The sequence below is a fragment of the Pimephales promelas genome, chromosome 14 (assembly GCF_988280905.1).
Source record: "Pimephales promelas chromosome 14, fPimPro1.hap1.1, whole genome shotgun sequence".
NCBI classification, from domain to species: Eukaryota; Metazoa; Chordata; class Actinopteri; order Cypriniformes; family Leuciscidae; genus Pimephales; species Pimephales promelas.
Window position 1 is genome coordinate 18,742,911 of NC_142782.1, and position 27,259 is coordinate 18,770,169.

General features: G+C 39.0%; 1 protein-coding gene across 1 annotated transcript in view; it reads right to left on the reverse strand.

The window, feature by feature from the left end:
• Window positions 1-27,259, reverse strand: part of oxct1a (3-oxoacid CoA transferase 1a) — a 54,928-nt gene that overhangs the window by 2,465 nt on the left and 25,204 nt on the right. The window contains exons 11-15 of the mRNA XM_089119543.1: window positions 26,759-26,807; window positions 26,550-26,622; window positions 23,051-23,126; window positions 12,706-12,795; window positions 3,757-3,837 (exon numbers count right to left, since the gene is read on the reverse strand). Coding sequence (XP_088975669.1) covers window positions 3,757-3,837; window positions 12,706-12,795; window positions 23,051-23,126; window positions 26,550-26,622; window positions 26,759-26,807 — 369 coding nt within the window. The remainder of the gene's footprint in view (window positions 1-3,756; window positions 3,838-12,705; window positions 12,796-23,050; window positions 23,127-26,549; window positions 26,623-26,758; window positions 26,808-27,259) is intronic.

The window sequence follows — 27,259 nt, forward strand, 5'->3', positions numbered from 1 at the left end:
AATGCAAAAGCAGAACCTTTCATTGAAGTAAAATAATTGAAAGTCGTAGGAAAATCACATTATGAAATAAATGTTTTTCATAATGTGTATCATTAATATAATAACAACACTTTATTGTCCTACACTCTAAAGAATGCTGGGTTGGTTTTACCCAATTTTGCGCCAAATATGGACAAACCCAGCCGTTGGGTTACATTTTTAAATCGCATTTTTAATCCAACGTTTGGGTTTGTCCAAATTTGACCCAAAATTGAGTTAAAACAACCCAGTATTTTTTAGAGTGTAATACTGCAATACACAATGTTGTTTGTAGAGGGATAAAAACATGTGTCTGCGTCACAATGACCTGCAAGAGGTCAAGTGCATGCATTGCGCATGCTAAAGGCTATTACTGAACCAAATCATGTACTGTATGTTTGCATGTTCAGTATGACCCAGATCTAATTTTCCTGTAGTCTCATTACACCCTGTACCTGTGGAGCACAACCTGCCATGGGCAGCACGCTTGCTGTCACTTCGCCTTGAGCCTGCTGTCTCTGTATCCTCTCTTCCACCTGAATGAGAGGCTCTAATTGCTGGAGGATTTGCTTGGGTGTGTAACAATGCAGGCGATGGCATTAATCTACCAGCCAGTGTCCCAGCCGTAAACTATGACAGTCCAAAAAAAAATGTTTCTCTCCTCAGAGATATTGTGCCGCATGCTTGTTTATTTTTTTCAACAATCAGGGGAAGGCAAATTGAACAGTCAAATATGGCAAGATGGATGGCGTAATCACATCACAGCTTGCCAGCAATGTTTCTATAAAAACTTTCATTGCTGGAGATATGCGTGCTGCTGAGATGACAAGTGGCAAATTGGCCCAGAAAGCCACTTTTAGATTAATATTCATTCTAGGAAACAATGTTTTCTCTGTATTAGTTACATTTCTAGGACAACACATGAAAAGCATCTTATAATAAAAATAAGACCTTTAGTATATGAATCGCATACTGTACAGTAAGTTTCATTCATTGGCTCGAACAGTTAAGTTTCATTCATTGGCTCTTTATTTGTAATATTTATGTGGGGGGTTCAAAAAGACAGCTAAACCCTCATGCTCTTCTGAGAGTGACTTTACAGTCTTTATGTTAGGGGTCAACAGTAATTAGGAAATGTAGGGTATAATGGGGTTAAAGGTGCCTCAGAGTAAAAGGCTCCTTTGATTTTATTTTCCTCTAACCCATAAAAACTTGCCATAGCACTTTCCAAAAAATTTGCTTTTCAAGATGCAAGAGGAAATCTGATCTGTCTGATCCTTGATGCGATTTAAATAGCAATCGAGATTCGCTAAAATTATTGAATATATTTCGAGACAACAGTCTTAAAGATTTTCGGTTTTGTTCAAAGTAATTTCATAATGAAAGAATATGTAAAAGTATGGTTTTTGAGGTAAAACGGGCCCCTGCTATTGCGGCGAAAGGTACAATAATTGACATGATGCTGACTTTTCCATTTCTATGGAAGCCCGTTTCTGCACCAGTTGAGTAAAAAAAATATAATTCTGTAAGTCATAATATTGAGAAACTTTCTCATAGTTGACTTAGGTTCTCATCATATTAAAAAAAATTTTTTAATGAGAATAATGAGAAGTTTGGCGCAAAAAGGAGGCGTGTTTTGGCGCAAACATTCCCTAGTGCTATTTTGCAGTTCCAGAAAACAATTCCACCACTAACCAGAAAAAAAACTTGTCTAAAGTCAGTGATGCATTGCGAGTTGTTCATAATGCTATTTTAAGTGCACATGCTAGGCCATAATGTAGCGGGTGCACAACACGCATACACTTTAATTCTCTCATCAACACAGATGCAGAAGTTTTTATTTTTGCAAATCAAACATAATAACAAGGAAAAATATTAACACATGAGGGAAAACTATACTATAGATTTGAACTATATAACATTGATTAGTTTTATATACATACGTACATTGATTTGCTCACCAGTTTGCTCAAGTAACAAGCAACACTCGCGTATGTCAAGTTGAAGTTAGTCACGAACGTGGAGCTCTCGGCATCTCGAAAGATGTTGATGTTCGTTTTAGTCCACTTTTTGTCTCAAAGTCTGCTTGCCATGGTCCATGCTAGGGACGCTCACACTGCTCCCACGCCCCGTTTCCTTGGTTAAAAATCGCAATTTTCTGACGATTTACAAATAGTTGGAAACATTCGGGATATTGTACGTAATCAACTAAACAAAATATATAACATTGGCTTAGTGGTTTTTGGATATTTTACAGCAAAGATCCTACATATTGTACCTTTAATAAAAGCTGTATTGTCTTGTTAGGCCATTGTATCAAAGAAAGCATGATTTTTTTTCATGTATTATTACTATTATTCAGAAAACTATTTATTTAGAAGAATAATATTGTTTCTGAAGAAAAATTGCACAAACTTTCAAAATCTTGAGGTTGTAGTACTAAATAAGTAATATGTTAACTAGTAAAATAAACAACTTTATTACAGTTGTTGTATATAAACAGCCATCAGAAAATGTTAACGTGAAAATTAATCTGTTAACGTTTAACCCCAAACAGACAAAATATTTTTGTTAATATGATACTTGGTGGCTTTTTCTAATCTTATGAGAACTGATTACAAAGAACTGACCTTAATTCAGTTCTTTGATACTGAAAAAAAAATAACATTCTTCTTTTATCAAGTTGAAATTATAATCAGTTCTCTGCAATCAGTCCTCTTAAGATTAGAAAAAGCCACCAAGTATCAAGCGGATACTTCATGTTTCTTGAGCTACTACAATGGCCTTGGGGTCTCGCCGAACATGAAGGTTAAACATGCGAGCGGGTCTTCTTATTACCAGAGCTGAAGCTCAGCTTGTTAGGCTGACAGACAGCGGCTGTGTTAAACAGCGGGGTGGCATGACAAACACAGGCTGAATAGAAGGTGGTGGCAGTGTAGCTGGAGAGCTCTAACCTTTATAAATGTTGACAGAATCCTTTCATTGGAAACCACGTAGTGTGATTGTTACAAAAGCAAACACTCGCAAAGCATATAAAGAGGAGAAGTAGGGGACAGGGAGAAGACTAAAAGTTAAGAAGGGGAGGAAGACGGGTATTACTGCAGTTCTACAGTTCAGTGATAACACCGGTGAGACGAGAGACCGGCTCAAGTAGTGCCAGCAAGCAGTCCATAAAAACCAGCAGCGCTGAGCAGCTGAACAACTGCATCATTCAAGAGCCCCTTGACCATCTCCTAAGGCTTTTTTGATGAGATGAGAGGACAACAAATCCTTATTTGGGATTTAACAACCAAGTCTTCACAATCCAGCTAGGATTTTCCCAGCTCTCTGCTCCTTGGCCATGTGGCAGGGCTGATAATATTATTACGTAACATTCACATTAAAGAGCTCTGTGTTTGAAAAAAATATGTCGATGTGTAATGTCGCTCCGATCAGGAGATTTGATTAGGGTTGGTCCGATAATTAGATTTCCATTTTCTACTGCCTATGTGCAGTGTCATAACAATTGCTCATGTCCCTTTATGTCTTTGCACATGCGTTCAGAGAAAAGAGCAAAGCCATTTTCAAAGCTTTTCACTGTGGTGACCAAGGCTGATTCGGTATATTGATGAAGTGATAAGCTGCTGAATAGATGACATTTATTCTGTACCAGAAGAGATTGGTGTGGGCTGTTGATTAAAGCAGTCTCCTAATGCTAAAAGGGTAAAAAACTATGAATCTTTTAATATCAAAACCCACCTTTTCTGTGATGATACGGTCCACACACTGTTTTCCGGTCAGAGGTAGATTGCATTTCTCCATGATCTTGTGTTTACCACCCTATGAAATACATCAAATAACAAAACAAAGACTATAAAATACACTGTAGAATAAATACAAAAATCTTTAATCTTTAATCCTTATAAATAAATATAGAAATTAGGGCTGTCAGTAGATTTTTTATTTTTTTTTAAATTGTCATCACAACCTTTTGTGCGATTAATGAATCATGAAATTAAATTGAAATTGCAAAATGAATCTTCGGTCTAATAACACACTGGTACCTAGTCAACCATTCTCTGAAAATTTGTTTTCATGATAATCAAATGCAAAGAGTTTTATCTCTAAAAACTGTTTAACGTATAACACTAGTATATAGGGCTTAGAGTAATGAAAAATAAAATCTCTAGTACCACTAACAAGGCTCAAAATAGACCCACAATAACACAGTAACTTAATGAGGGTCCCTACATGCAAAACGAAGCATTGAGAATGTTTTAAGTGTACAGACCGTTTAATGAGAAGATATTTTATAAAGACATGTCCACTTCACATATACAGGCAGGAGCCTGTATCTTTGGAAAACAGTCTCGACCAGTCGAACCACGAACGGCGTGACCAGTGAGCTGAACTGTGACTTGTAATCTTGTAATCTTTTAGCTAGCGGTTTTGACTAATTTCTACTAAAAATAAATTTACACTACATTCCATTTTGATTATAAATTTGGATTTCAATTCTCCATGGTCAATTTAGAGATTTAGGAATGAAATGTAAAAAAGGAATTGTCACTTGAATCCTGAAATTAAATTCATCCTCCACTCAAACTCCAGAAAACACTCAAAACTAGCTGTGTTCATCATCAACCGTAATGGATATACTGGTCCTGCCATGTTCTTTTGGATCTGGAGATAATAATTAGATAGCTGATGGTTAGGGTTGGGAATCGTGAGAAATTTTCCGGTTCCGGTTTCGATTCCGGTTCCGCCAAACGATTCCGGTTCCGGTTCCGGTTCCCATTCAATTAAAAATATTAGTAAGAGAAAAATCCACAATCCTTTTTGTGTTTATTTCTTATAGTACATGACAAATTAGTTTAACAGACTGGTAATGTAAACAAACTCAAAATATTATTAAGCAATCTTTGCAAAAAAAAAAAAATTATATATAAAGGAAATTAAAAAATTCTGCATTCTCTATAATAATTTAGACCTCTCCTTTATTGTATCTCCAACAGTGAAGAATACCCTCTCAGAAGGAATAGTATATGCTTTAACACACATATGTGTGTGTAACACAGATTATTTTTTAAAACGGTTTGAATGATTGATTCATTAAGACTTTACTTATTTCATTACTGGATAAATCGGCGCTCTAGCAGTTAATAAACAGAACTGCATGCGTCTTGCGGAAGAACATTGTTGCCGGAGCTACTTCTCTCTGTTTATGTCCATGACGAGTCACGCAGGCATTGGGCTACTCCGCAGCACCTGCGATCCGCCGGCCAGTCTAAAGAAGTCCGAGTATTAACGCTTATTACAGGCTTTACGTAGTGATTCAAGATAAGACAAAAACACGGTTTGAAAAAAAAACATTATGATGCACTCGCTCATTGTATATATTTTGTAAATTCTGAACACAAAAAATATACGGACTGCATCTGTTTTGACCACTACCGTCAATGTTTACTCAAACTATAATCTCACTAATTCTGTAACGGAAATCATTTGAATATGTGAAACAAATAAATATTGAGACTGTGTGATTGTAAAGCAGTTTCATATCGACAACTGCTCTCTCTCTCTCTCTCTCTCAGCGCAAGAGTGACTCGGCGGTCGGCGCGCGCAGCGTGCGTGTGTCTGTGTGTGACAAATGCAGCGCATGTGAGAGCAAATCGCAACTTCAGTGGTGAAGTTTTTGTCATTTAGGAATAAGACGGCGTCTTCTACTCCCAGCACTTCGCCCACATGATGATATCGCATCGGCATCAGAACCGTTTTCGGAACCGAAACTTAGGAATTTTGCACGGTTCCGGTATTTTTTCAAAAACACAACCGGTTCTGGAAAAGAACCGGTTCTCGGTTCCCAACCCTACTGATGGTGGTTAATTCTACTCATGTCCAGAGAGCTCGTCCCACCAGGGGCAGGCAGCTGGCCCTGGTAGCCATCCCACAGGGCAGCCACTGCCAGCATGAACAAAGCAAGGGCAGCATATGAACAGCAGTCATATCTTTCTACGCTCATCCCTCTTGTCTTTCACTCAATCTCTGCCTGGGCCAATGCGATCTGAGTGGTGTGAAGGGAATTATGTCACCACTGTCATAAACGAGACTACTGCGACCCTTGAACAAATTTAAGCAAATTTCACAGATGGGAACACTAAACTCTGACTGATTATGTCATTGTCATTTATTTTCAATAGGGTATTTTGATGATGGACACAGAAAAGCATCCAAATCTATGTTTTTTTTTTCTCCCCAGTGCTAATTGAATTAAAACAGACAGCATGACGATTTCGTTTGAGGCAGCTTCTTTACAGCATATGAGATGAATTGAAAAACTGCAAATGCACTGCATACACTGTACCTAAAAAACTGTTTAAACGGAATAGTTAAGAGCACTATCACGTCGTTCCAAACCGCATGCTGTCAAATGTTTTTGAAGAGACTTTATTGAGCTCATTCCATTCAATCACAGTTCATAAGGCTGTCAAGCTAGAGAAAAGCACCATAAAAGCAGCAGAACATGTAGTCCATGTGACTCACGCAGTGTATTACAAGTCTTCTAAAGCTATACAAAGCTATCGAAAGGCTTCAAAAAATGTGAAATATGAAGCATGACTACACTGGACACAACAGTTGCCACGCTACAACAGCTAGAGGCTGTAAAAAACACTAGACGTAAAAAAACGATCATTGCAAATCCATTTGTTTTTCGTGTCAGAAGCAGTGCAAGCACTTTAAGTACGTCTGAAATATAACGGGGCATCAGTTTACTGTCAAGAATTGGTGGCATCCAGTGCAGACAGGATCGCAGATTATAATGGGCTCTATTTGCTTTTATCGCATCGCATCCTTCGCGTCTGGTGACAATGTGTCAAAAAGCCAATTTTATGATACTTTCTTATGGGGATGCACCAATATTAAAACTGTGGTTGACACCTTTAAACCTATAATTATTTTCATGTCATGGGCAAAAATTTAGAAAATACCCATCTTAAAATTCTGTACTATTTTGTCTAAATACATAATTTTTTTTAGATGTTATTTATACTTAGTGCAAACTGTGGCAGATACCATTTGTACATCAGTGTATTGTAACAACAGTGTGCAGCATATTCAATGAAAATGATCATATTTATTAAAATCATAAAAATGTATTAATTATTGGGACATTACTTGTCCCTGTCCCTCTTCCTCTACTCTCCCCTACCCATAACCCTACCAGTTAAACCCTTTATTCCCACTATTATATACCCATTAGGCACTTTATTTCCATTTTTTAAAATATTTTCTTTATTTTTTTAAATTAATGTCTCTTCGAACTGATATGCGATGGAAAAGGGCATATTCGAACTCCGGTCAGTCATGACTAGCGCCAACCACCGGATTTCTTATCTAATTTTGTCTGGCTCAATTAGACAATGGTGGGTTAGTGTCATACAGAGTTAGTGTATATACCCTTTGCCAACAAGAAGGGCTATTTATTTGAACTTGATGTAAATAGACACTCAGAAAAATAAAACCCTGAAAAACAACAAAAAAAATTATTTTAGATGCTAAAGGTGAATTTAGGCATTATAACATTCTGAATTATTTGCAGTATGAAAATGGATATTTTCATTTTTTAAATTTGCTAAAGATTATGGTGTATTGTGTAAAACATTGTTTAAAGATGAACTTTAAGTGAGACTTAATCTAAACGTAAAAACTGAGGAAATGAGAATATGGCTAAATGTGTTGTGCTTCCATAGTTTGTCTGTTTTTGTTGTTGTTGTTGTTGTTTTTGTGCTGTTTGGAGCCCCTGGTAAATATAAACTGTATAGCAAAAATTATATTTTGTGAGTAAATAATTGTTACGGTAGCCAGCCCTTCTGGAATATCCTTACTCCAGTTTCAACGCCTCCTTTTGCATGTTTAGGGACTCATATTATTGCTTCCTAGTATGTAGGACTGCTGCTGATTGATTGCTGATTGACTATCACCTGTTCTGATTCAACTCTGATTAGTTAACCTATATCTGGCTTGTTAACCTGGTGTCTGTTTGTGAAGGATTGTTTCACTGTTGTGTGCATGTCTGAGCATTCCTGGTTTTCCGTGCCTATCTGTGTCTTGACGCTTGCCTTGGTGTATATCTGTGATTGTCTGCAGCCTGCCTAGTGACCCTCTGCCTGTTTTTGGATTCCGTTTGCCTGCAGCCCGCCCTTGATCTTCAGCCTGGTTATTGACACGCCTTTGTTTAACCCTGAAACTGTTGATGCTGATTCTTTATCTTTGACAAAGTCTTAGATTGGAATAAATTGTTGCATTTGGATCTGCCTCTGTCATCTCCTTCATAACAGAATCCTTCACCAAATGAAGATCCAGCAACAATGTCTACTCTGTCTGCTGCAGTCACTGCTCGAGCTTCCCTGCTCACCACGCATCAGTTCCAGCTGTCTCGACTGACCTCAGTAACGGAGGAACTGCTCAGGGCTGTTCAGTCTTTGCAAAAGTCTTCATCTCCAGCGTCAGCATCTCCTGCACCAGCGCACGATTCTGAGCCTCTGACTATTGAAAGTACGAGCCCTCACCTTGCTTTCCCCGAAAAGTTCAGTGGAGATCCTGGTAAATGCAAAGACTTTGTTTTCAGATGCTCTCTGTATTTAGCCCAGCAGCGTTCGCTTTATCCTACTGATGCCAATAAAATCGCCTTTGTTTGTTCTCTGCTCTCTGGCTGCGCATTGGATTGGCTCGTCTCGGTCTGGAAAATGGATGGATCCGCCTTCCCCTCATTTGAGGTATTCATGCAGCACTTTCAAGCAATGTTCGGTGACGTCCAGGAGAGTGAGGAAGGGGAGAAACAAGTGCATCGCATGAGACCAGTCAAGCCTTCACGTTTCATCATGCCTGTGCAGCCAGCTCTTCATGGCGACACTGTCCGGAAAATGCCTTGCGCCGGATCTCTCGAATCCGCTCTCTGCACCGGTCCTGTTGAGCCTGCACTTCACGTATGCCCCACCAAATCAGTCACTAGACTTTATCTGACGATATCCAGCATAATAGACCCTCACCTGATATCAGTGCGATCAACCAGAAAGACCATGCCTCGTGCCAGATCCTTCGACTCTGCTCTCTGCACCGCAGCTGTTGTGCCTGTTGTCCACGTGAGTCTTGTCAAGTCTGCGCCCCAAATAGCGCCCGCTGAATCAAAGACAGTGGAAATTGTGCCTGCCAAATCAGAGATTGCAGATGTTTTGCCTGCCGCACCTGAGTCTGAGCGCAACGAGGTCAGCCCTTCCGAGTCTACTGAGTCAGGCCCTTCCGAGTCTGAGTCAGGCCCTTCCGAGTCTACTGAGTCAAGCCCTTCCGAGTCTACTGAGTCAAGCCCTTCCGAGTCTGACGAATCTGGCCTTGCTAAATGGAATGAATTCAGCCCAGTCAAGTCGAATGAAACCAGCTCAGCTGAGTTGAATGGATCCTGCACTGCCAATGGTGAGCTTTTGGCGTTCCCACCTACCCTCCCTCTCTTGCCTCTATTGGACTCATCTTGCTCTCCTGTTCTGCCGCTGTTGAGCCTTGTCCACCCCTCTGCTCATCCTCAGCTGCCCACCTGTGTCGCTGTGTACTTGCCTAAGTATGTCCAGTCCTCCGCTTTACCCTGGCCTGTGGACCCCCCACCTTCGCCTCTGTCCCCTGAGCCTCAGACTCCACCTTGGTCCTTCAATCCTTCGGCTTTACCTAGGCCCACAGTTCCCTCAGCTCCGTCATGTCCTGTCAGCCCACCAGCTTTGCCAGGCTCACTCGTCCTACTGTTTCTGCATTGCTCAGCCGTCACCCTGGCTCCACCACAGCCTTCCAGATCCTGTCCTCCGCCTCGGTCCCATGTGCCTTCCGCTCCGCCTTTGCCCTCCGGACCTGCGGTGTCACCTTGTCTCTGTGTCCGTCCGGCTCTGTTGGGGATCCCCGAACTGCCTGATCCTCCCTGGCTTCCTGAATTGCCTGACCCTCCCTGGGAAGGAGGGGTTTAGTTTGGAGCGTCTGGAAGCCGCTCCTTTGGGTGGGGGCTATGTTACGGTAGCCAGCCCTTCTGGAATATCCTTACTCCAGTTTCAACGCCTCCTTTTGCATGTTTAGGGACTCATATTATTGCTTCCTAGTATGTAGGACTGCTGCTGATTGATTGCTGATTGACTATCACCTGTTCTGATTCAACTCTGATTAGTTAACCTATATCTGGCTTGTTAACCTGGTGTCTGTTTGTGAAGGATTGTTTCACTGTTGTGTGCATGTCTGAGCATTCCTGGTTTTCCGTGCCTATCTGTGTCTTGACGCTTGCCTTGGTGTATATCTGTGATTGTCTGCAGCCTGCCTAGTGACCCTCTGCCTGTTTTTGGATTCCGTTTGCCTGCAGCCCGCCCTTGATCTTCAGCCTGGTTATTGACACGCCTTTGTTTAACCCTGAAACTGTTGATGCTGATTCTTTATCTTTGACAAAGTCTTAGATTGGAATAAATTGTTGCATTTGGATCTGCCTCTGTCATCTCCTTCATAACAGACACCAGGTTAACAAGCCAGATATAGGTTAACTAATCAGAGTTGAATCAGAACAGGTGATAGTCAATCAGCAATCAATCAGCAGCAGTCCTACATACTAGGAAGCAATAATATGAGTCCCTAAACATGCAAAAGGAGGCGTTGAAACTGGAGTAAGGATATTCCAGAAGGGCTGGCTACCGTAACAATAATGATAGAATATTCATTTTTGGACAACTATTAGGTTGCAAACATATGAGGCATATACCATTGACACTGTCTGCACTGCTGAAAGCTTCTCAGAATAATGACGCCTCTCCAACTGTCTGCTTAGGGAAAAGAGATTCTGTCACTCACGGGAAATAATGATGCCCTTCTCACAGGAAATACGTGTCATGCAATGTGACTCAATAAGAATCTGTTCATTAAAACTGATTGATGCAATCAACACAATTCCTTCTACATTTAAAACAAACTATTTGCAATAGGAATTACAACAAATACCACATTGTACCTTCGTAAAATAATGTTCAATGCAACATATTTTGGTCTTATATTTTAATCTTAAAGAGCTGATTTTCCATCCTCTCAAGGGAAAGAGACATTACTTATTTAACCTTTTTAAGCAGTGTTCCAAAAGTGTTGACATTTTTTAAAAACTAGTTTTAAATTGGTATTTTCGAGGTGGGGAAAGAGTTCCAATTTAAATGGTGATTCTGGTGACCTAGAAAGGCATTACATGACATGGATAAATATACAAATATGACTAATACCTATATGATGTTGGTCCAGTGGTATGATTCTTACTTCGACACAAAGGATACCGGGTTCTAAACAAGTCTTCTAAAGTTCTAAACGGGTTAGACCGCATACAGTCTATAACTTTGAATCTAGCAAGCAAAATGGCTAACATAAACTGCCATTTAAAAGTTTGGGGTCAGTAAGATTTTTTTATGTTTTTTGAAAGAAATCTTTTATGCTCACCAAAGCTGGATTTATTTGATCAAAAATACAGTACAAACAATAATATTGTGAATTATTGTTAATGTAATTTTACTCCTGTGATCAGTGTCACATTATCCTTCAGAAATCATTCTAATATGCTGATTTGTTATTCAAGAAACATTTTGTATTATTATCAAATGTTAAACATTTAATTTTGTGGAGACCGTAATACACTTTTTTAGGATACTTTGATAAATAGAAAGCATTTTTGATCAGCAGTTTGCATTTCAACAAACTTTCACTGTCATCTGATCAATTGAATGCGTCTTTGCTGAATAATTTCGGTCCCACTTTATATTAAGTGGCTTTAAATACTATGTACTTTCATTGAAACAAATAATTTGATACAATGGACTTATTGTGTACATACAGTTAGTTTTTACATTATACTTATATTTTTTAAAATGCCAGCATGTAATTACAGCTGTAACTAATTTATGTAATTACATCTGTAATTACACAGCTGACCCATCCCTTACACTTTAACCTACCCTTAAACCTACCCATACCACCACACCTGTCCCTAACCTTACCCAGATCACACCTCAATAGCAGCAAAAAATGTTTTACAATACAAAATGAGCAGAAGTACGTTGTACTTATTTTTTCAATGCAAGTTCATAGTACTTAAAGCCATTTAATATAAAGTGGGACCATAATTTCTTTCAAAAAGAAAAAAAAAACATTTGAAGGAAAGTGGAAACGGCACACTTTTAGCAGTATTATACTTTTTCAATTTGCTACTGCTATGAGGAAAGCATAAATATGTCATGAATTTTTGTAATGAAGGGTCTTTTTGAAGTCATAACAAAGTCACTGGAAATGGAATGCGTGTACTGGATCAAAATTGAATAAAAAAATAAAATAAAATAAATTCCATTCGAAGGTCCCGGAATGTTATTCTGGATCATTCTCGCCAAATTGAACCCCTGCTTATAACAGCACCAGAACACTTTATTGTTTGTTGTTCCGCTTGTATTAATTAGAAACATTCCAGAATGGCTTTCAGTTGCTCTGTGACATGCGAAGCTTGATAATTTGGATTCTTTTGGAACTAATTTCATTAGCAGAGCACAAATAGGCATCCTCATTGTGTGTCTGAATGCAAATTACACTATTATTTACAAACTGCAAACAAATTCAAATGTAATATAGAAAGCCAGCATAACGTGGACTCATGATTACACCAACCTTAGCAGAGTGCTCCATTGTAACAACCACTTTAGTTCCAGCACTGGCCACTAGATCCATTGCCCCTCCCATGCCTTTCACCATCTTACCCTGAAGGGAACATGGAAAAAAGATGTTGCAAGAAATGAGCAACACACACATGTACTTCAAAATACATTGTTATGTTACACAGATTAATTCAGGTTGTATGAAACAAATGAGACACTTAAACAATTCAAATGAAATCCTATGTGTTTTAGTTCAATTCAAGGTGGACAAAAAAGCTTGATCAAGTTTGTTTTGGAGGAGATTTGAAAGGGCATTGTTGCTAGGAAACCATAAACCTGATTACCTATGGCTGGAGTCACTTAACAAAAGGGCCTTTTCAGTGACGCTGATTTTATTGTTTTTTTCTCAAACACGCATGGATGCAGACACAAGCACAAACACAAACTGGGCACATGGATGCTAAGAAATCCATGAGGAGTATATGTGTTAACACAACGTCTGATAATGACACTTGTTTTTTGCCATATAGATTTTGCTTCGGCTTTGAATGCATCAACACAACATTTCCTGCCGTCCCTGAAGCAACACATTAAGTCAATGCCTAAATATTCTCCATTCCTCTACGAAAAACACTTTTTTTTTTTCCAGTGCCTTGACCGTTCATGCTTGCTGATCCCCTGTGGTGTCATTTTACAGCAATTTCCAAACTCTATTTTATAGGCTGTGGGACTTCATTCAAGAAAATGTCTTCTGCTGTTTCTCTAAGTATTCGGCTTGAGCTCAACCAGCATGATCTCCTTCAGTCTCCAACAGAGACAGACACACTTGAAATGCTTGAGGAGAATCTCAATAAAGAGAGGTGAATATAAATGTAATACCAAGTCTTGATGGCTTTTTCCAGGTGTCGGATATGGTGGAATGCCTCATAAAATAAATATTATGAAAAATATTAATATAAATAAGTCTCTTTATCTTAATGGCAAGATATCACAGGATCCTAATATGTGGCAAAATTATGATGATGTCCTTAATGGACCTAAATACAGGATTATGAAAAGTCATTCCTGTTTTTGTGCTGGGCAAATCTTATGGAATTTTCACACTGCGTGGTACGGCTCGGTACAGCAATGTACGGCACAACTTGCCTCGCTTTTCCACTGCGTGGGAAGACTCGGCGCGGCTCGGTTAGGTTTCCAGCCACTGTAGTTAGTACCGCTTTAAAGTGGGTGGGATTATAGACTGATCATTATAGTTGATCACCTACTGCTGTGACATCATCTGCTTCTCGGCTACTACAAGAGGAGCGTCTACACCTCATCAACTGACCACGATTCAGCTATTTATTTTTTCAAGTTGCGTGTAATGGTCGTTTAAAGCAATTTGTTTAAAAAAGTTGTATGAACGAATGATATTGTGGTTGCGGCTGCTGCTAGCAGGTTGTTTCGCAAATCCAATGACGTTAGTTGTGACGATTCTTTCTGCCCAATCAGTGATCTGCAGTGTTTACACGTCACATTTTAATATCTGTATGGCACTCTTGGAAGGCTTCAACATGGCTGTATTTAGAATTATAAATATATATAAAAAAAATTAATTGCCCACGTAAACGATTGTAGCCCATGAAAAAATGTTAAAAATAAAACTGAAAATTCACTGAAGGTGTAAGATTGGTGAACCAAACACAAATAAATCTTCCATATGATTTATTCAAAATAAATTCAACACTCCAGACCTAAAATCAATCTTCGAGAACCATAAAGATCCAGGTTCCAGCTAGTCTACGCTAAACTATGACTGCAAGCTTCAAAGAGGCGAGCCTAAAGAGAGGACGAACGTTGTCAAAGTTAGATAGTTTGGAAAAGACTGATTGGTTTAGAGATGGACCCACCAAGATAGCAGAGCAGACATACAGTAAGAACCCAAATAGATCAGAAGAACATGGGTTCAAACAGCTTCATTCAAGCCATCTAACTACTTGTCTCACTTTTCTTTGAGAGTCTCGGTTCTAAGTTAAGTTTTGCTGCAAAGTTTCGGTAACACGTTTCGACTGCAAAGCGCTTCAATCTTCAAAAGACTTTCATGCATCCGCCAACACACCATGTGATTGGCCGCCACAAGATCTATCCAGGCACGAGAAGACCACCAGCCAAGCAACGGACCCGGGAAACCCCCCTTTTACGCAGAAAATGGGAATCCCGAAAGCAACGCAAGGACAAGCAAGTAGCACTAGACTCTAAGCTGAACTGGTGCATTGATATAAATTAAATAACCCACCTAAGAAACGATAGAAGGGTTAAATTAAGGGTTAATTTTTTTTTCTTTCTGCAACTCGTAAAAATGTGTGATTTCAATATTTATATCCGCTGCAGAGATTATAGTTACGACCCGTTCAAATGAATGCTGTACGAGTCATTTGCATGGCTGTATAAGTGATTCTGTTAAGATTCCCTACAAATTAATTGAAAATTCCCTTTTGAGCTAAATTGGCCTGTTTAACCCCCTTAAATACATATTATATATTTAAATAAGTAAGTTTGTGTAGGCTAAACATGCAGGGCCACTACCTTCTCCAAATCAGACAGTGGGCTAGAAACATCTGTTGCAGTCTTCAACAGGGCTACATTTATGATTTAAGCAATTCAAAAATCGCCAAAATTTAATTGAACGTAATTCGAACCAGCTGTGCATAAAGCCAATTAACAGTGTACATACTTGGTTAAAATCGATTCCCTATTTTCGTTTTAGAAACTTGTGTTGGTCCGATCCATTGTCCAATCGATTTTCGAACGTAAAGTGAAAGCCCTACTTACAACCTCAAACAAGGTGGTACTATTTAAGTGAGCCGTACCATGCAGTGGAAAAGCACCATTAGGGGGTTTTCACACTGGGCACGTTTGCCCTGGTCCGAATCTGAGCATATTTGTTTTAGGCGCCCCCGCAGCGGGGTCTAATTTCACACTTCCTCGTTTCCATCGAACCCTGGTACATTTGCATTCGCCTCACATAATCACAAACATGCATGGTGATGAAAACAGGACTCTGGTGAACGACACTTTTGTACTGTATGTGCATTGCATGGAGGCAAGACTGGGAGTCATTAATTTGCAGCTCAGAGAAGAAGAAATAGCGATAATGTTTGGACTGCTTTTTACAGAAAGTTTGCGGGGAAAAAAGAAAAGGGCCTAGATGAAGTTTTCTGTCAGCACACTTTGTGATTTTTCTTTCAATTCGAAAGTCTTTAAAGTTCAATTATTCTTTTAAACTGGCAACATTTTTTTTCAAATAATTATTTTTGTGAGGTATTCATTGAAATGTATCTTGGTGTAGTTGCTGTTCCTACAACTTAATAACAATAGAAAATAAGTGGTGCCGTATGATTCACAAATTACATTAAATGACGTAAATAGATATGAAATTTGAACTGCAATTTGTCAGATGTTGAATCATATGCATTAACCAGTTAAAAATGGTCCGAGAGTCTCAAAACCACAACGTGCAAATCAATTAATCAACCATCAAGCTCTTATAATCACTGTTGGCTGTTAACACAGAGAGCTTGACAGCATGCAAATAAATTACTGGGAGCAAAGTGGAAAGGAAGAGATCCATGTGCAAACACCTGCATGTGCGTTTTTTTTTCTTCATTTATGCAGGCTTTGAAGCAGGCACATTCTGGAAGGAGAACTGTTTACACGGTGGGAAAGAGCCACATGGAAGTGTGTGGGTGTGTGTGTGTGTGTATGTGTTGAGGGGATATTTCACATGAAAAAAACCCGCAACTTTAGTGGACAGCAGACTGAGAGTTTCCATGACAACTTATCAAATATTTCCCCTGTAAATCACACTACCCTTGCATTTCATGCCTACTGATGAAGACAAGAAATTATGCCCCTCACTTCAGGCAATTTCCTTTTGTCGGCTTGCGTCCTTATCCGCTCCTCTAAACTAATTCTCTCCTACACAAACTGGCTGGACATTTACATGTGTGGTGATTCAACGGTGGCTGGCGTTAATGCCGTTTCCTAGACAACAATTGAAGCGGCGGTGACAGTGTGACAAAAGGCTGTGTAGTTTAACAGAGCTGAACATCTGCAGTCAATTGAATAAGTCTTCACATCTTGAAGGACCTGTGAACTTTATGGAATAACATTTCATGTTCTTTCTTTTTTTTAACTATTAACTAGAAACATAACCTTTTGGCAAGCAGGCTTGCCTCTGTGCAGCATATAACCCGCTGTCGCAAGTCCAAAAAAAAGTAGTTTCATCCAAAAAATTAAATTCCATCATCATTAACCTCATCATGCTCCAAACTTGACATTTCCAAAACAGCTCTGATGCGGATTCCACAAGACTCTTCTGTCCTGTGGTTTCTAGCACCAAGACATTAAGGGGCCATCAAGGGGTATACCTGGTCTGACAGTGGAACATGTCAAAGTAACATCCACATGACACACACCCAGCCATCCACTTGATCTAAAAGAAAACTTGATTAAATCAAACCAGGCAACCTTTGTTTATTCAGCGTTTATTCATTGCTCATGTGCCCATTGTAGGTGCTTTCAGCAGTGGACAGGGGTCATCATGGGCAGCTATGCAGCCCCAAACGCAGCACAGAGTGATGCACTGGGTGTTCTGACACCTTTCTTAGTTAGTTAATGCGTTCATGACCTCGAGGCTAAATTATTGTTATGCTCTACTGGGTGGTTGCCCTGCACGCTGAATAAACAAACTCCAACTGGTACAAAACGCAGCAGTTAAGAGTAGGGTTGGGTATCGAGAATCGAGTATCGATTGGAACCGAGACTAACTTTTCGTTTTTCCCGGAATCGTTCAAAAGTTAAAATTTCGATTCCTAGTTTCGATATTCACAGTCCGCCGACCGGAAGAAGAAACCGCTGAACAACACCAACGAAGAAGCGTCTACCGGAAGTGTTGGCATAACCACGCGAGTCGAACATGAGTACCTTACGTCGGCGATCCAAAGTGTGGCTTCACTTTTCTAAAAATAACGAAATCTCGGCAAAATGCAAAATTTGTGACAAAAGGAGTATTTTTACAGAAGGAGTATTTCCTTCAGAAAGGCCGTTGGTTAGCAAGGTTAGCTTAACTTTTTTTGACCCTGCCTCTTAAAAGAATCAGAATCGAGAATCGTTAGGAACCGGAATCGAAACAAGGTATCGGAATCGGAATCAGAATCGTTCAAATTCAAACGATACCCAACCCTAGTTAAGAGTTCTTACTAGAACCAGGAAATATGACCATATTAGCCCGGTTCAGTCAACATTGCATTAGCTCTCTATTAAACACTGCAAATATATTTAAAATCTTTTGCTAATTATTTACAAAGCACTAAATGGTTTAGCCTTCAATATTTGAGCGAGCCCTTAACGCATTATAGTTCTTCACGTTTATTCCGATTAAAAAATTCTGGCCAGTTGATAATAGCTAGAATAGCAAAATCAACCGTAGGCGGCAGATCCTTTTTCTATTTAGCATGTAAACTTTGGAACAGCCTTCCTAGAATTGTTCAGGTAGCAGAAACCCATCTCTTTAACCTTACTTACACATAACATATAATCAATTTCTATTATTCAAATCAGTTAAATGATTGTTAGGCTGCATATACTAGGTTAGCCGGAACCAGGAACACTTCCTATGGTTCCCTATGTACTCGTTATATCATAAGAAGAATGGCATCTACGCTAATATTAGTCTCTCTGTTTATTCTGAGGTTTAAAGCCGGTAGTCATCCGGATCCGGGCAGGAAGACCTGTGCCTAGACGCAACGCATCCCTGAAGTGTCAGCAAAGATTGTGTCAACTAGACTAGACAACTAAACTCTGTGAAGGCTTCATCGACACGACGGCCAGTGGCACTGATCCTCAACAAATCCATCTCCATATCTTCAACCAGATGGAACTGGATGAAGTATTTTGAATTTTCCGATCCAATCTTACTTCTGACCTGTAACGCTGACTGAATCATAATCATACTGTTCGTTTGTTGTCCAGAGGAGAACTGGCCCCCCACTGAGTCTTGTATCTCCCAAGTCTTTTATTTCTCCATTCTGTCACCTGATGGAGTTTGGGTTCCTTGCCATTGTCGCCTCTGGCTTGCTTGGTTGGGGACACCTAATATTGCACAAAATTATTGATCTTCCTGCACTGACACAATTGTATGGGAACTGAGCTGGACGATGACATTACTATTTGAAATTTTAAATTAACTAAAGTAATAACTAACGATTTTTACAAAAGAAATGAATCAAGACTGAACATGGGGGTGCCCATGGCTCATTGATATATACCTGTATATATATATATATAATTTACATATTGGTCGGGGGCTAGTATGATTAAATAAAAACAATTTGCATGATATTCCTATATAATTAACTGTCCTAAATAATGCATTAAATTGAATGCCATGAAACATATAAAAGAGAACAAGATGCAGAGACTGAGCAGCTTCTGTGGCCTTAAGTTCTGTCAGGTAATGGGTAATTTACAGTGGACTATAATTTTGCGTCTGGGTTTGCTGAAAAGCTGTATGAGAGGCATTTCTGAATGAGGGTCAAGAGTTAGAGAGTCCTAACTCAGGTTTGTGCACATGAATCACATCTTTTTACAAGAGAGTGTGTGGGTGTTGGGATGTGGAAGCAAGCAGGATTATTTCATCTAGTTCAGAACATGTTCGACCCCCATTTTTTGCATCAGCGTGGTACATTATAATTAAAAGCACATCGTGACTATAAAACGAGGAATTTTCCCTTCTTCTTGTCCATGAAAAAAAATAGCTTCACCATAAAAAGCAACCAAAATCCTTCCTTTACAAATGAATGCCAACCAGTTCTTCTGAGAGCTCAAGGCTGATGTAGTACATTTGTTTGTTTTTTTTTTGGATTAAGCTGTCCTGGAACATTATAAATGCTAATTCATAATCCCCTTTACCAATGCTTTAGGGGCATTTTCCAAGGACACACTAGAGGCAGTGCGTCCTCCACAATCAACAGCACAAAAATAAAAATGAAATTTGATAGGTCAAAGTGGCAATTCACACTGCATGTGTTTTTGAATTGAAAAACATGAGATGCTGGCAGTGGAATGAGAAAAAAACAAAACTTCTTTTAACTTTAGTGCTGCGTCTTTAGAACTCTGTGTCAAGCGCAAGATGCAACACGAATTCTGCTGTTAACATTCAAATTAATGCATGCATGCGTGAAAGTTGACTCTCTAGGTTCAGAACATTACCACAGGTATTCTGGTGGTGGTTTGGAAAGTGAATAATGCATGTCAGCTTGGTTAAATATATTAACCTTCATACCTGTAGACATCATAACACCTGTGGTGTTTACCGAAGATTTGCTGACTAATGGTCTGAAAAGTGACAATTAATGATAACAGCTGAACAACAGTTACCCCCAAAAATCTCCCCAAAATAATAGCTCAATTCAAAAGTTCTTCTTTTACTGGTACTTGCCCCCTGTCAAAAATGTTATGACTATTTGATGTGGAATGTCTTTATCATCATTTTTGGGATGCTGAGGAAAAGGAGAGCTGCTGGAAGAGACGGGGTTGAGTAATGTCTCCATTCTTCTCTTGATAATATGATTCTTCCAGCTCCAGGCCCTCTGGCCACATTACAGTCTGTTGTCCTTTTAGTCTTGAGAGGTGGCCGGGGAGCCCACAGTAATTGGAGGGATTATTGTGATTAGTCTGTCAGGCTTGTCTGATTCATTAAGAGTTTAAAGGCTGAAGACATCTTAGAACAGCACACTCTGTAGCACTGCATGGAAATCAATTTATCTTTGATAATGTATCCTGATGTCCCCACAGATAGCGGATGGACAAATGGACGGACAGAAGGAATTTTATCAAATAATGGAATGCACAATATAATATACCAAATCCTATTCTGCCCAGCACTCGTTGAAGCTCTATTATAGGGGGACTGTAACTTGATTGGTACAGCAATCAAAACCAAGGTTAGGTGTTTGATTACACTTTGCGTAATTCGATAACAAAAAGTGATAAATTGTATACTCTGAATGCTCTGTCGCTGTCACTTAAAAAAACGCTTTAATTTATGTTATCAGCTCACAAATCCATATCTTCACCATCTCAGGCACATTAAATAGCACATGTTTCATGAATGTAATCTCTGCATATCAGCGTATGCTTCACATTTTGGCCTTGTCAAAGTGCAAGTGAGGAGACTTGGGAAAAAAAAAGCAAGGAACACAAAAAAAGAGACAGGGAGGGGGAAAACAACACTGAAAGCAGAGTGCAGCTCATGGTCCATGTGTGCCAGTTTGCAAGAAATAACCTTCAAGCAAACTCGATAAGCGAGACGTGCAGAGGGCTGGGAGGCATCAGTCAGTGACAGGGCGAGGGCCCTGGAGAACTATAAATAACCCTGCAGAGGTGTCTGTATGCAGGGCAGCTGTGTATCGACAGCCCCTCAACTCAGTGCAGGACCAGGCGCCACAGGCGACAGCCAGCTGAAGAATGGCTCCAAAAAAACCCACAGCCAACATTGACTCTCATTAAGCCTTGGAAACCCTTTTAATAACCTAAAGGGAAGCAATGACTTTGGATTTAGGCCAATATAACAGGCTAACAATGTGTAGACAATATACTTGGATGACTGTAAGGAGTAGTACTGAACAATGTGAACACAAGTAAACTAATAATGGAAAGGAAAATGTTTTGACATGCAGTGAGTCTGATTAACTGGAGCTTGTGTTAGCGCACACTGTATACAGTGCAATTAATTTGTTGAGTTTTACAAATTTTATTTATTGTTTCTTTTAGTGCTTAACGGGTGGATTGTGTCCCAAAAGGGCCTAAATAAATATATAAACACCTGTTCAATTTCTCATCAACGCAATTATCTAATCAACCAATCACATGGAAGTTGCTTCAATGCATTTAGGGGTGTGGTCCTGGTCAAGACAATCTCCTGAACTCCAAACTGAATGTCAGAGTGGGAAACAAAGGTGTAATGGTGTGGGGGGATGTTTTCTTGGCACACTTTAGGCCTCTTAGTGCCAATTGGGCATCGTTTAAATGCCACAGCCTGCCTGAGCATTGTTTCTGACCATGTCCATCCATTTATGGCCACTATGTACCCATCCTCTGATGGCTACTTCCAGCAGGATAATGCACCATGTCACAAAGCTCGAATCATTTCAAATTAGTTTCTTGAACATGACAATGAGTTCACTGTACTAAAATGGCCCTCACAGTCACCAGATCTCAACCCAATAGAGCATCTTTGGGATGTGCTGGAACAGGAGCTTCGTGCCCTGGATGTGCATCCCACAAATCTCCATCAACTGCAAGATGCTATCCTATCAATATGGGCCAACATTTCTAAAGAATGCTTTCAGCACCTTGTTGAATCAATGCCACGTAGAATTAAGGCAGTTCTGAAGGCGAAAGGGGGTCAAACACAGTTGTAGTATGGTGTTCCTAATAATCCTTTAGTCAAGTGAGCGGCAAAATAAATATGTATGTATGTATGTTTGTGTGTGTGTGTTTGTATTTTTTTATAGGAAAACACATTATATTAAACAAAGTATAATAATAGTAATAATAATAATGCATTTCTATTTTAAACAAACATAGTTACTTTATTGATTAAAAAAACAGTACCTTGTTGGGTCATCACTAGTAAAATCTAAATGTAAAATTTGGATCCTGAAGTAAAAAAAAGTTGAGCATCTTGTTCTGCTAATATTCTGACCAAAATTGTTATGCAATTGTTATCCCAAATGTTACAGTATAAATTAAACTCTTCATGGGTTTGTACAAGTGCTACCTCAGTGAAAACTTCTTTTTTTTCACTTGAAAGGAGAAGATAAAAGCTGTAAAATTAGACCATAAATCTGTATTTATGCTCCTCTGAGAACATCATCTTTTGCATAAATCACTTCTGATTTCATGCTGTGAGTTCTGTCATTAGCTGCTCATTGATTTCCATTAAACGAAAAGAAAGCTGAGCTTGAGATAATTTCAGCTGGAGGCTAGAAAATAGACGCAGATGGAAAGAAGGGAAAGAATCAGAGCTGTTTTATGATAGTCTTGAAGTTTGGTTTGATTCAGCAATTAATGTATGTGTTATGAAACAATGAATGAGCCTTTACCTTTTACACAAGTCTCTATTATAAAATACTTGAGAAGGACAGAAGAAAATGTAATTACAAACATATTGTACCAACAAAACAATGTGCAGTAGCCAAAATGTTTTGTGTATGTGACACAAATGGCTGGACTGAAGCAAGAAACATTTCAGCTTAACTCTGCATGGTCAGTCTGACATATTGTGCCAATAAGTAAATGAAATTGAAACTTGCCGGAATCATCCAGTTGGCCAAATCTCCATATTTGGATACCTGCATGGCTCCTAACATGGTCAAGTTGATATGACCCCTAGAGGAAAGAAAAAAAAAGACATCAATGCAAAAATTAAAGTGCGGTCACATGTCGGCAAAATTTCACTGGCAAAAAAGGCCCATTGTCTTTTGTCAATAGAAATGTGAAGCAAAGCACAGAATGTCAAACAAAGCAGCTTTCTATTGGTCAACGCAGAAAAATCAAGCGACCAACAGAACCTTTCACAAAATCAGAGTAGGGAAATCTTTGCTTTGTGACTGCACCTTTACTCAAGAGTGTCATGGCTAATAAACGGAGCAATTCCAATAAGATCCTCACAACATCGGTGCTTAGGATCTAAATATTTAGACAGATGTAGAGTTAGGCACTTAAACTTATCGGTTTGGTCTCACTCATTTAATATAATAGAATTATAAAATTATATATTTTTGAATGTGGAACAAAAGAATTTGGTTTCAAAGCTGTAAAGTCTGCAATAAAGCACTGAGAACAGGGACATCCTCATAAGAATAAGAACAATAAGCCACTATTTTTGTTATGAGATCATGTCGTTTGGTCATGGACTTAACAAATGCAAGATTATTACTTAGGTCAATGCTGACAAACAATTGAAATAAATAGTTCACCAGTTTATGTTTTATGTTAGGGTAAACTTCAGTACTTCCTTAATAACTAGAAATTCATGTTCAATACACACTCGATTTAGGCAAATTGTCAATTTCAAAAGGCCATTAAAAAAAAAAAAACGACACTTCCTTGAAAAGACTAAACTAAATCATTTGAGTAGGACCTGTGTGCCAAAAAGTCGAGCCTATTGGCTTGAAATAGTGCACCCCTCAACCACTGGATTGTGATGGCCTTATTCGTGCATGTACAGACAGATTGTAAGTGGGTGGAAGTGCTCTATTCTTAATGTATGTGCTGTCATGACTCCCCTTGTGCCGGGTACAGCCAAGACCCCATGACCATTCACTGTGCTCCCTATTGCACCAGACAATTAAGGCCTAAATATACGACCAACCACTGCTGGATTCGCAGACGGCGAACACAGAAATAATTCTGAGGCTTGTGGGAGGGCGGCGTTAGCTGCCTGTGGAAAAATCGATAAGGCTCATAAAACATCAACAGGGAGTTTTCTAAACGACTTGGGACTAATGCTTAACATACAGCTATGCATTATTAAAGATAAATTTAATCTTGTGACTTAACTAAATAGCTGGAATAAAGAAACAAACAAATAAACATACATATACACACACACACACGCATTCATACATATTTTGTTATTTAATAAAAAAATGTGTAAAATGTAAAAACAAATTTATGTATGCATACAGTGTGTATATACACTCACCTAAAGGATTATTAGGAACACCATACTAATCCTGTGTTTGACCCCCTTTCGCCTTCAGAACCGCCTTAATTGTAAGTGGCATTGTTTCAACAAGGTGCTGAAAGCATTCTTTAAAAATGTTGGCCCATTTTGATAGGATAACATCTTGCAGTTGATGGAGATTTGTGGGATGCACATTCAGGGCACGAAGCTCCCGTTCCACCACATCCCAAAGATGCTCTATTGGGTTGACAGCTCTAACCCAATAGAGCTCAACCCAAGATGCTATCCTATAAAATGGGCCAACATTTCATTTTAGTACAGTGAACTCATTGTCATGTTCAAGAAGTCAATTTGAAATGAATCGAGGTTTGTGACATGGTGCATGATCCAGCTGGAAGTAGCCATCAGAGGATTGGGTACATGGTGGCCATAAAGGGATGAACATGGTCAGAAACAATGCTCAGGTAGGCCGTGGCATTTAAACAATGCCCAATTGGCACTAAGGGGCCTAGAGTGTGCCAAGAAAACATCCCTCACACCATTACACCACCACCACCAGCCTGCACAGTGGTAACAAGGCATGATGGATCCATGTTTTCATTCTGTTTACACCAAATTCTGACTCTACCATCTGAATGTCTCAACAGAAATCGAGACTCATCAGACCAGGCAACATTTTTCCAGTCTTCAATTGTCCAATTTTGGTGAGCTCTTGCAAATTGTAGCCTCTTTTTCCAATTTCTAGTGGAGAGGAGTGGTACCTGGTGGGTTCTTCTGCTGTTGTAGCCCATCCGCCTCTATGTTGTGCTTGTTTTGGCTTCATAAATGCTTTGCTGCATACCTCGGTTGTAACGAGTGGTTATTTCAGTCAAAGTTGCTCTTCTATCAGCTTGAATCAGTCGGCCCATTCTCCTCTGACCTCTAGCATCAACAAGGCATTTTCACCCACAGGACTGCCGCGTACTGGATGTTTTTTTTCCTTTTCACACCATTCTTTGTAAACCTTAGAAATGGTTGTGAGTGAAAATCCCAGTAACTGAACAGATTGTGAAATACTCAGACCGGCCCGTCTGGCACCAACAACCATACCACACTCCAAATTGCTTAAATCACCTTTCTTTCCCATTCTGACATTCAGTTTGGAGTTCAGGAGATTGTCTTGACCAGGACCACACCTCTAAATGCATTGAAGCAACTTCCATGTGATTGGTTGATAGATAATTGCATTGATGAGAAATTAAACAGGTGTTCCTAATAATCCTATAGGTGAATGTATACACATGCATATTTTTTAACTCATCCTGAAATTCAAAAAAAAAATTTGTTTGTCTAATAACACTGTTTTCAAATGATTCATTTTAATAATGAATAATACAAATTTGATATTATTTTTAATTAAATTAGAAAAAAAGATAAGTATTTTCTCAGTGGTCTCAGACTCAGTAACTTTTGAACGCCTTTGTGTTAATACAGTGTTCTGGGAAAATCAACACATGAACACTTGGTGTTGTCAGGAAATTGAAATTCACATACACAGGATGCAGAATTACACACTCTCGCACTTAAGACCAGCAAGAGTCAATTGCTTTATTGACAGCACCGCAGGTTTCTCCGTGAAGGCCAGAAGGCACCGGGAGAGACAAAGCACCTTCATTCCAGCCGTCTCACCCTACTGAGCAGTACAAGAAGCATCCAATTAAAGTAGCCACCTGTTTTGACAGAGCTGAAAATGTCAGCCAAAGTGCCCAAAGGCGCAGTCAACGTCATGGCCGACTCATTGCATATTGTACCTCCGCTCCATTCCACACATTCGCCATTAACACTCAGAAAACAACCCTTAACCATCTGCAAATCAAGCCCTTACGCCCCAAAACAGTCACAGCACTTCATTCAACATAGAAAGTCACATCTATTATCAGAATGTCTAAGAGAGCTCTTCCCACAGCTGGTTTCTTTAAAAGTTTTATCATCTGGGCCAAAGTACTCAGCCTTTCTGAGAACCAACCAACTAAAAATAAAGTCAACTTGTGAAAAATGTTTTGTGGAAATGGTTACAAAACACTGTTAGCAAAAAGGCCCTTATATTATATTTGATTGAAGATTAAAATGTGATTTGTACTTACCCTCTGATCATGGCAAAGGAATCGTCGCTAGAGAAATAGGCTGCTCCAGGAAGAACTGTGACAGTTTCTTTACCTGAAAGGGTAAGAGTGGAATGGAAAGAGTCTCATTAAGTGCTCTGGATGGACAAATTAGGTTATTAAAAGGCAACTTATGCAATGCTAATGCTGTATAACTGTCTACAAAAATGAAAGTGAGGGATAATTATTACCAGCATTGATAAGATCTGCATCAACATCTTCCACAGTTGGATAGGGGCCCTGAATTATATTAAAAAAAATAAAAGTATGAATTAATGCTTTTATGGTGGGTGCACTGCAAAAATAAGAAATATACAACAAACAACAACAACATAGTTAAATGGAGAGAATAATTTAACTCCTGCTTCATGTAGACAAAACACATTTACACAGATCTAATGGTTTTATGTCTACACTCATTATTTTAATTTTATATTTGACAGCAGTATAACAGTAATCAGATAATGGTAATATTTGCCATTAATATTTTTCTCATATAAACTACAGATGCAATTAAAGTGCACACTAAAAAATAAATTGATTCAAACAACTCTCTCATTAAGTGTGTGTTTTTCTCTTATTAACATAATAATTAAAATCATAACAGATTTATGGATAAAGATTTTTGGTTAAAGATTAAGGCTTTTCAATAATGTTTCTAACTGCATTTAGCAAATGCAATACAAATCTGT